Source organism: Pimephales promelas, chromosome 5, assembly GCF_988280905.1.
Source record: "Pimephales promelas chromosome 5, fPimPro1.hap1.1, whole genome shotgun sequence".
Taxonomy (NCBI): domain Eukaryota; kingdom Metazoa; phylum Chordata; class Actinopteri; order Cypriniformes; family Leuciscidae; genus Pimephales; species Pimephales promelas.
The window spans coordinates 19,687,611-19,698,123 of record NC_142773.1 but is presented as its reverse complement, the minus strand read 5'-3'; the positions used below and the strand labels follow the sequence as shown (position 1 = coordinate 19,698,123).

General features: G+C 40.5%; 1 protein-coding gene across 1 annotated transcript; it reads right to left on the bottom strand.

Annotated features, from left to right (window-relative positions):
• Positions 1-3,218: 3,218 nt before the first annotated feature.
• camk2n2a (calcium/calmodulin dependent protein kinase II inhibitor 2a) lies at positions 3,219-4,473 on the bottom strand. The gene is made up of 2 exons (XM_039695073.2): positions 3,989-4,473; positions 3,219-3,450 (listed from the first exon to the last, which is right to left on the bottom strand). The coding sequence occupies exons 1-2, from the start codon at positions 4,155-4,157 to the stop codon at positions 3,380-3,382; spliced, it is 240 nt and encodes a 79-aa protein (XP_039551007.2). The 5' UTR covers positions 4,158-4,473; the 3' UTR covers positions 3,219-3,379.
• Between the last annotated feature and the right edge of the window lie 6,040 nt (positions 4,474-10,513).

Here is a 10,513-nt window from a genome sequence, read left to right as displayed (position 1 = left end):
AATAGAAATAACCTTAAATAACGTATGGTTCTCTCTGCCTCTTTCCGTCTCTTATGCATAACGTTAGTTACTTTTTAAACACGAAAATCGCATTCAGCATGAGCATGACACGCAATCGGTTGCTGTGCTAATGAACAACCTGCTTGTTAAAGCGAACGTGTACTCCTGTATCGGAGGCAAAATGAATAAATATGCAGCGCAAGTTATATATTTCGAACTCCAAACAATTAGCCACTGAACCAGTTTATAAAATCTTCAAGGCTGTGCTGGTTGCATTTGAGGTAACTTAGCATGGTCATGGGGTTTTTCTGATTTTTCTTGAGACTGGTAAGCATTAGCATCAATAGTAGTCGTGTCTCATTCATTTCTTAATTTTATATTTGGAATAAATCCCTCCACCGCATACCGTAACCCCTTTTGCTTCGATCTTGCTTGATATCGCGGAGGTATTGCTCCAAAAAAGGTCACCGACACGCACGGGAATACCCTTTGCCGTCATGGCAATCTGTCGCGCTGCCCGTGTTTGACCATTTGTTTGACGGAGGTAGCAGCAGTAACTAAGGGGGGCGGGGCTCGGCGAAAGGCTAATTGTATGTAAGTGTGAACTTGTGAAAGCCATGCCTTCAAAACACAGGAACACACAGCAGAGTTTGAAATTGATTAAACTACCTCATATCTCAGAGCACATAACATTACAATAATAATGAACATAAACAACTTAAAGAGTGGTAACAGCTGCAGATTAATTTTGGCATTGATGATGTTGCCATTGAAACGCATAATTTCGAGTCACGAACCACTCCGAGTATAACGTCACAGGTTTCCATCTCTTCCAAATGACAGAAGTTACGATGTGAACGCAGCATATAAGCTTGTTGTTTTGGTTCAGGAGGAACTGTAGGTGGCTGCTGTTTTCGTGCTTGGTTACTAACGTCTGTCTAACTCTGCATAGCATGAAACGCACTGAAGACGTGTGATGTCTGTGTGAGCAGGGTGTGTATATAAATACATATGCATTGACAGGCAGACATCGTATCATTGCATTTGGACCAAATGCAATGATTGGACAAACATTTTATGGTCCTACACTGTCCACAGACTATATACTGTATATATATATATATATATATATATATATATATATATATATATATATATATATATATTTAAAATTAGACCACTTAGTGATTGCTATCAAGATGTGAAGAGAATTTCAACCAACATAACAAAAAAACGTTTCTGGAACAAATCACATACGCTCCCTTTAATATTTAATTAGACGAAAACAGCTTGATCTAATCATTCAAAACAGCATGTGGATCTTTTTAAGCATGTGACTAATTTTTTATCATTTTGTGGATATTTGTCTTTTATATATATATATATATATATATGAAGAGTTCAGATGCAAAAGCCTCTAAATGTCATTTGAAATTTTCTTCTTGAATGATGATTTTTCTCAAACTTGTATATTTAAGTTCAGTAATTTCACTTAAATAACAATTAATAGGTAATCTAATCATCATTGCCATTGAAGTGAAATCACTGAACTTAAATATACAAGCTTGATAAAAATGATCATTCTAGAAGAAAATTTCGAATGGCACTTAGAGGCTTTTGCATGCTGAACTCTTTATATATATATATATATACATATATATATATGCTCAGCTGAGATGCCAATATCAAGTCTTGTTTATTAGTAGGCCTGTCTCTAAATGCAGATGGGTTCACCAGCAGACTGTGCATCATGTGTAGCGGGGCCTCAAAATCAATTTGTTTACCTTGTTTACTTGTTTACCTCTTTGTCATGCAGTCAAATGACGACAAAAATCCATATATGTATGTTCTTCCACCATTTATTAGTTCACCAAATACAGTGAAAATGGTATTTTAATATGCAATGATTCATTCTTAGAATGTCATGACATTTTTTGTCGCTTTTTTGCTTAGTAAAATGATGTTCCATTATTGAAAAGTATTAAGGTTTCATGCATAACAAACCATAGTCAGTTTCCTTAGAATAATGGTACAAAACAAAGCAAAATAAATAAATAAAATAAAATCAACAAAAGAAACATAGTGTCCAAAAACCTGTCAAGTGACAAGTTATTTGAAGATATTCGTAAACAGCGCAGTATCTCTAATATCGCCATTTTTCTAACAAATTCAACAAAGCTCAAGTCACAGTTTACGATTTCCATATAACAGTAGTTCAACACAGATGTGTAGGTGTGCAAAAAACCAGAGAAACATTCATTCATCAAGTCTTTAAAAAAAACAACATCCCAACCAACCTGAATTATCCTCTCGCCCCTGTCTAAAGATTTTTTTCTCTGAAATATAAACATCCTTGTTGATGAATCTTTAAGACGACATACTAGCATATCATTTTAAATAACAAATATTTAGATATAAAAATACAAATATGACTTTTTTTTAAAAGAAGCGTGCCAGGGTATACAATTCATGGTGGCACCTCTGTTGGCACCAAAGTGAAAGTTCATGCAAAGAGATGGACACGACAAAAGAAATGAGGAGCCGATGAAGAAAACATAAAAGGGTTTGGAAGAAACCAAGATGCATTCATGTTGGTTTAATTACACGAGGTGGTAATGCACAATGTTCCTCTGTGCTGTACTGATGATGTGAATCCGTGGCGCAGGTGCGCAAATCAGCTGCAGTGAAGGGCAAAACAATAGATCAGCAAACGACGCTTACGCTTCAACACCTGTGGGCATGTGTGTGATAATATTCTCAATTTCTGAAAAAGAACATGATGCAAAATATAGTCAAAGAAAATATTCACATTGCACCATCCTTAGCCTACATATAGTTCAATTATCATAATGGGAGCTCAATATATTTGTGTGAAGTCTACATTGTCTCTAAAAGCAGCAGTCGGATTGAAGTCGACGCTCAAGGCAGATTCCTGTATGTGTGTGTGAAGGGGAAGGTCTTTGAGCAAAGATACTGTACAGCTATAGTAACAGAGTGTAAGATGCGGTTCAGTCTTCGGTTGAACTTTGTGTTGCTTACAGCGCTTTTGGAAGATGATGGTCGTGGAACAATAATGACAAGTCCATCCATCTTTATTCACAGAGCCGCAGCGCGCGCAGCCACAACAGCGCCTCCGACATCTTCCTCAAAGCTTTCATTCGGGTGTCGTTTGTATAGGAGAATTGCCAGCAAACCCCAAAGGAAATTCCTTCTCTCCCTTCTTTCATTCTCGTTTTCCCTTTTTGTTTTTAGCCTCCTCGTGGTTCGAGCGTCGTGCCACCGTCCTTCCATCTCTTTGCAATCTTCTTCACATGCACGACCGACAAGTGCTTCGAATCGGTGATAAAAAATTGAAATGTCTGCAAGGCATCGCGCGGGTTTAAACGCCTGGTGATGATTTGTCGGTCATGCCTTTCAGGACCTCGTCTATTCGGTCGTCCTCGATGACCACTGTGAAGAAGAAGATAGACAGCTGATGTCAAGACCCACAATCTTCCATCTGCGCATTTGCGCGCTTTGAAACTGCGCAACTAGACTGAACACATGCAGTACAAACGAATTCAAATGTTAAAATGCATATTAAATGCGTTTTCAAATCAACAATGTCACCTAAATTGCGGAAACTTCTCAGTCGGGTTGCATCAAATAGCCTGAGGAAGACTAATACAGATAAACATCTTTGAAATGATTTGGAGATACGTTTTAACGTCTCCAAATGTTCCAATCGTATAACATGCATTTAAATTAGAAATTCACTTTAAAAATAGAACTCTATCGTTTGATCGCCTTGATGTTGTAGCCTGTGACTTTTTGTGAACTGTTATGGACGGTCACCATTGCTTTTGCAATAAAAGTGAATGGTAACTGTCATTCTAACTAACACCATCTTTTATTTTGCACATTGAAAAGAAAGTGAGTAGCCTAAATTACAGAAGTCTCTACTCCTTTAACTTAAGTAAGTTATCTTTCATCGGCGTAACATTCTCACCTCTCTTCGCTCTGCCGATCTGTCCAAGTTTTGGAGGTCTTTTCGCTTGCGACGCTCCGAAGAACGAGTTGGTGTCCTGCAGCCCGCAGCTGAAGGACATCTGACTGACATCGTTGTCCGCTCCGTATCCGTTCATTTTCCCCTCTCCGTACGGCAGAACCTCGGACATGGCTGCTGTGAAGGACGGGCTCGCGACGCAGAAGGCGCTAAACTGAAGTAGGTAGGCAGCTACGGTGGATATGGCAACTATCCCCGCAAAACAAGTGCACTTCTTCTTATTTTTAAGTAGAGATCCCCGCGCGTAAATGTCAGACTCCTCGCACCGCCAACTTCCAAGTGACTGGAGTGCTCGGTGCAGAGTCCGTCGTGTTGGGGAGAGCGAGCGAGAGAGAGAGAGAGAGCGAGGTTGAGTGTACGGCTACACCAGCGGTCAGGTGAAGTTTGCTGTAAGATACGGGAGATCCTGCGATCATAAAGGAAACCCGGGCGGAACAGTGAAGTCATCCATCCGGGCGTGTGTGTGTTTAGGAGAGAGAGAGAGAGAGAGAGAGAGAGAGAGAGAGAGAGAGAGAGAGAGAGAGAGAGAGAGGCGCAAGGGTGGCCCCATCAGGTAACAGCTGAGAATGGCGAGAGGAAACACTGAAGTGATAAAAAGCTAAAAGATAATATCGAAATAAACAGCCGATTTATGGAGCTCAACTTTATACAACAACATTTATTATCTTATAGCCTATCTGCTGTTAAATGTGCATTGTTGTCACTGTTTTGGTGCATAGCAGGGTCATGTGTAATTTCTCAACTTTTTTTAAATAAAGTTTTATCCATGCCTTTATAATTTATTGTTGCTACTTTTCAAGCGTATTTTATATAGGCCTACTTTGTTTTGTATACTTTGAAGGCTACACTGTTTTTATAGCATATACATGACTCAGACTTTCAATCCTAAACTATGAAAACTCATCAAAACATCAATTGTTACAGTACTTTTTTGAAAGCAAAAAGTGAAATAAGCATGACTCATTTCAATTGTGTGAAAATGTCTTAGTTAGTGTATAGCCTACCAAAAGTGACAGCTCAGTGAAGAACATGCTTAATGATTGAAGAAAACAAAAGAAAACTAAGAAGGAATTTGCATTTCCAATCAATCTGTGCACAAAGCAGTTTATCAGTCTTGATGAACGTACATTTTACCGTGACAAGTTTAATACAAATTTTAATAAATAAATGTTCAAAAGAATGCTATTAAACGTGTAATTTGTCTAGGCTCTAGGCTATCTCACATTAATACGGTTTCGTTACTTAGACAAAGTAAGAAAACTGCTTTGGGTTTGTACTTTAAAAGAGAACCCATCCAAAGCAGTGTTTAGGCAACAGTTTTCTCTTCACGTTGCGAATGAACTCAAACAGTAGCCTGTTATTAGCATGTTGCCAGTGAATGGCCTTTGACTTATGGTTCAAGATAAATGAAAGTTAAGAAAATCTGAAAAATGTTTTTGTATTGTTTTAGCCCGATTACCTTATAGGCTTAGGCTGCTTTGGAAATGATCACCGTAGGCTACACGACAGTGATGCCTGCTGCTGCTGCTGCTGATGGCGTCATCAGCGCACGTCAGATACGCGTCGCATGTCCTCGGTCTCCAGATGCCGGATGTTATTCGTCATCGTGGCTCACCTGTTGCCTTTACTTCCTTTCAAGTAAACTTAGACTATATATGTCGAGTGCCGGCCCTGAGGCACATTTCAGCACCATGGATAGAGCTCACAAGGGCCAAAATATAGCCTAATGTCAATACAGGATAAATAAACCTCTAGCCTATATTTTACTTTATCCCCTGCAGGATAACAACTATAGGCTTCCCCCCCCCCCCCCCCAACTCATGCATTTGATTGTTGGCATGGCAACAGTCCTTAGAAAACTGCAGTTCTCAAAGCTCATTTTCATATCTTCACTGTCCTCCTGAGCAAAGGGATTTTCATAATCTGTGCTGCTCCACTGCTCAAGTAAATGAATGAATGACAGTAGGCCTATCCACACAGACAGGTAATTTGAAAACCAGTGGTCTGGTATCCGAAATAAAAGCTCCAGAGCTCCAGTGTTGTGCAGCAGATAGGTGAATGCCTGTTTTATTTAGACATTTCAATGTCTAACTTAACTTCTAAACCTAAGGGCTAACAGAGCCAAAGAATAAAACGAGAATCAACATTGACTTGGATTTTCGGAGATGGCAAGAACTGAGGGGTTTGAACTGTTGTAAATGCGATGCAGATGCATTCTCAGCGGTAAATGAGGTATTTTATTGAGCAGATAAACTGCCATAGCTCTCTAACAGAGTTCATTGTAAAGCATTATCTATTGTGAAGGGACATTTTCATCAGCACAGTCAAGCAAGAGCCGAAGTACATACTGTAACTATGTTCTTTCCCAGAATGCAGTTTTTTTTTTTTAACCTGCTAGAGTTGCATACTATGCTTTTAAAAAGCTTTGAAGACAGTTTAAACCATATGGTTTAAATGGCCAGTTCGCCCAAAAATGAAAATTCTGCCATCATTTATTCACCCTCATGTCATTCCAAACTTAGTTGGAATGTGGTAGTATATGAAGGGGTTGGGTCAAAAAAAACATTGATGTACAAGTTAATGAACTTTTTTTTATGTAAATAAAAGCCTAAATTAAATCTATTCATCATTTAAAGCAATCACGTCTCATCAAAAAAACAAAGATCTCTTTACAAACTTTTTGAAGTGTCAAAGTGGTAGTTGCGTAGCTGTCAATGGAGGGACAGAAAGCTCTCAGATTTTATTGATGCAGAATTTTCATTTTTGGGTCAACTATCCCTTTAAATTAGTTTGAGGCTGGATCGTCATTTTTCTATGGCCATGGAAGTGTAGAGAAATTTGTCTTCAGTTAACTCTTTGTCAACTAACTGAACTTCTTAACTTCTTTCGTCCTTGGACTACAGGTGTTGTGAGCATTGTGTTCTGAATTCACAGAAGTGGGCTGTGTGTGTATAAGTGTGCACTGAGCGAAGTGTTTGGCCTCTGCTGACTCATGCAACGTAACTGCTGACTCACTAGCAGGGGGGAAAAACACAAAATCCTGAGTCAAATGAAAAAGTGAAAGCAAAAATTAGGTTTCAAGGGATGGATGATAAAATGTACAGATGTAGTGTATATGTGAGAAGGGTAACAAAATATATGCACTTACTTTTCAGTTGCTATGGTCAGCAAGCCACTTAAGAATAATTAAATTTTTCAGTTATGGCACAATTTCCACCACAATAAATAGTTTTGCTGTGGCAAAGTTTTTCCAAAAGTTAGTTTATTAGACTTTCCCAATACAAAGAGCCTGTATTTAAGGTCCTAGCTTAGGGGCACAGAGGATTAGTCACAGACACCACAAGACACTTAGAAAAATACTGGCAGAAACGCTAACAACAAAAATATGACTAAAACTATATGTGAATCACTTATAGGAATAATGTAATCATTAAAAAGGATATATATATTTGAATTGAAAAGACAAGGGATTCTGACCCCAACCCTTCAGTCCCCCGTTTTAGACCGATGTGTGGTCCAATACCGCCACGTCTGGTCTATCAAGTGAGGTCACTATGGAAGATGGAGTGGTAACGCATGCTTCCCTGACGGGTCACCCCTTGTCTCTTCACCTCGTCACGGACATGCTGGATACTAAAAAGTCCAGTCCCCGTTAAGAGGCTCTCCCACCTTCCACTCACATCAGGGCTTCAATGTTGTCTCGATTCAGATTGTCCCCCAGGTGGGTCGTAATTTTCTGCAAGCAGTCCTGCAAAGATAGGAGAAACAAAAACAGACGTATTGGCACAACCAAATACAAACACAGAGGACCAACACCCCCACAAGGGCTCCAACAGCATACAGCACATAATGAACAAATGTCAAGAGTATATTCTCCAATCCAGCCACAAAGTCCTCCCAAGCATCCTTCACATACTCCACTACTGTTTCTGTCTTATCTGTAAATACAGTCCCTACCGAAAAAGCCAGAACGAAAGCCACAGCTATAGCAGATGTTGGTTCGCAGTCCGACACAAGAGAAGTTCCCTTTGACTTAAACCAGGCAGAACCTGCAAATGGATCGGTGATCTTTACTTGCTCAAGGAAAGCTGTGATGTACTTCTGCTGAGCTTCCTGTGCCTTTACCTGAGCCGGGAAATATTCAGTTCCTTGCTTCAATTCAGTAACTCAAAGGAAACTCTCCGCTAACCATTAACACTTTCACTCTTATCCACTGGACGCCACGTGGGACCCATGGGATGCGTCAACCTGTGTTTAGCACAGTTCTTTGGGAAAATGTTACACTCATCACTAGGATAAGGTGAAGTTTCACTGGTACCTGAAATCATGTTGGAGTCCCCTAACGCTACAATTTGACGCTTCTTCCGCTCTGCTGTACTCTCCCTTTTCATGGGTTTCAACTAATAAGCAGGCAGTGTGGTTTTCATGTGCTATGCTATCAACTCATGGAGCTAAAAGTTCATAAACACCTCCATCTCTCGCCCAACAACCTTTTTGCATAATGAGGGTATTACCGGGATAATTTGGGGAGTGACCAAGCGGTCACTGACTCATTTCCGTCCAACCGAGAGCATCTGTCGTTTACTTTCTAGTACATAATCGGAATTAAATTTAGACCCTCAGTTGAATTTAGACATGGGTATTGTACCCAGGATGGACGGTTGTTAATTTCTTCACAATCCCAGTTAGTCGCAAACGCAAGGAATCGAACGGTCCAAATGGAATCTGTATCCACGTTAGGAATGAAAATGCGATCAGAATTAAAGAGAGAGCAGGGGTACTAATCTGACAAAAGCCCGTCTCACTTTCTGTCGCTTCTCATTACGCATTTTTTCTTGAAGAATTATCACCTTCAATTCGTCGTCTGGCTCAGCCATCTGTAAATGATAAAACAGTAATGCCAGAATTTAGATAATCACCTACGACAGACATTTAAGATGTCCGAGCCGAGGTATCGTGTTGTTATGAGGTGGTAACACCTCTCGAGTGGTTTCACCTGTGACCAATGTCTACACACTGTACCCAATACACCTCTGTCAAGTAACACAGATGTATTAGTAGTCAATAGAACTTGGTAAGGTCCATCAAATTTCGGACCTAGAGGAGAAACCATCTCCCTTTGCACCATTACACTGATATCCTATTTCAGGCAACGCAGGCATGTCTTTTTGCTCAGTGTTATCTTTATCCGCTTGTCGGATACTGACACTAACCCTTGTGTCTCTTAAACAGTTATCCAAAGCCTTCAGATAATTTTGCAGAGCATCTTTCAAAGGCCCTGACGGTCCCTCATGTACTGTAGCAGAGCTCATGTAGCGACCTGTCATTATCTCAAAAGGACTGATCTGAGTAGTTTTGTTCGGGCAATCTCTCATACTTAAAAGAATGGTTGGTATAGCAGAGTGCCATCCCTTCCCCCACTCCAGCAGTCTCTTTCTCAATGAAGTTTTAATCGTCCGATTAGAAAGTTCAACAGAACCACTAGACTGAGGACGAAACGGTATGAGGAAGTGTTGTTTCACTCCCAGCAATTTCATCACATTTTTCATTACCTTCCCCGTGAAATGTGTGCCCTGATCTGAATCAATGTGTAATGGTAAACCCCATCTGGGGAAAACTTCATTCAACAGAATTTTTGCAGTGCAGTTTTTCAGAGGAAACGCCTCCACCCATCTGTAAAGCAAATCAACAATCATCAGAATGTATGAAAAACCTCCACTAGGGGGCCGGGAACCAATGAAATCAATTTGAGGGTGGGTCCACAGCCCTTGAGGTCGAGGGGCATGCTTTGAGCTTTTACAGCTTTTGCATTTAGCTTTGAGGAGGAATTCACTTTAAGGCATACTAAGCATATTTTGCAAAATTCATTGCAAGAAACTCTCAGCTTTGGCCACCACCAGGTTTTTGAAATCATTGCATGTAACTTCTCAGGACCAGCATGTGCCAACTGCTAGTCGAGCAGAAACAGGGCAAACAACGCAGAAACGGTCATTGAATTTCCACAACCCTTCTGTATTTTTCTTTGCACCTAATTTTATCCATTGCTCTATCTCTTCAGGGTCATCCTCCGCATAAAATTCAATAATGTCTCTAGAGGGTTCACTCTCCTGGGGAGCAAGAGCCATCACACTCACGCAGGCCTCTCTAGCAGCAGTGTCAGCAGCTTGATTCCCTTTGGCCTCCGGTGAACTGTCAGTGGAGTGTCCTGTGATTTTGATGACAGCCCCTGCTGCAGGGAGGTCACAGGCAGCCATCAATTCTTTAACGTGATGTTGTTGAGAGATTGGGAGACCAGCCGTGGTTAGAAATCCCCTGCGTTTCCACACAGGGCCGAAGTCATGAACCGTGCCGAAAGCATACCGACTGTCAGTGTAGATATTGATGTGTCTCCCTTTGCTGTCCTGTAATGGCCGGGTTAAAGCACCTCTGCAACTTGAGCCCCTGGAAGCAAGGAGGCAGGGTTTATAG

Excerpts from the sequence above, each read along its gene's own strand:
- camk2n2a (XM_039695073.2), bottom strand. The coding sequence starts at position 4,157 with ATGTCCGAGGTTCTGCCGTACGGAGAGGGGAAAATGAACGGATACGGA. Across the intron at positions 3,451-3,988 it reads GATCGGCAGAGCGAAGAGAG|TGGTCATCGAGGACGACCGA; the intron begins GTGAGAATGTTA and ends TCTTCTTCACAG.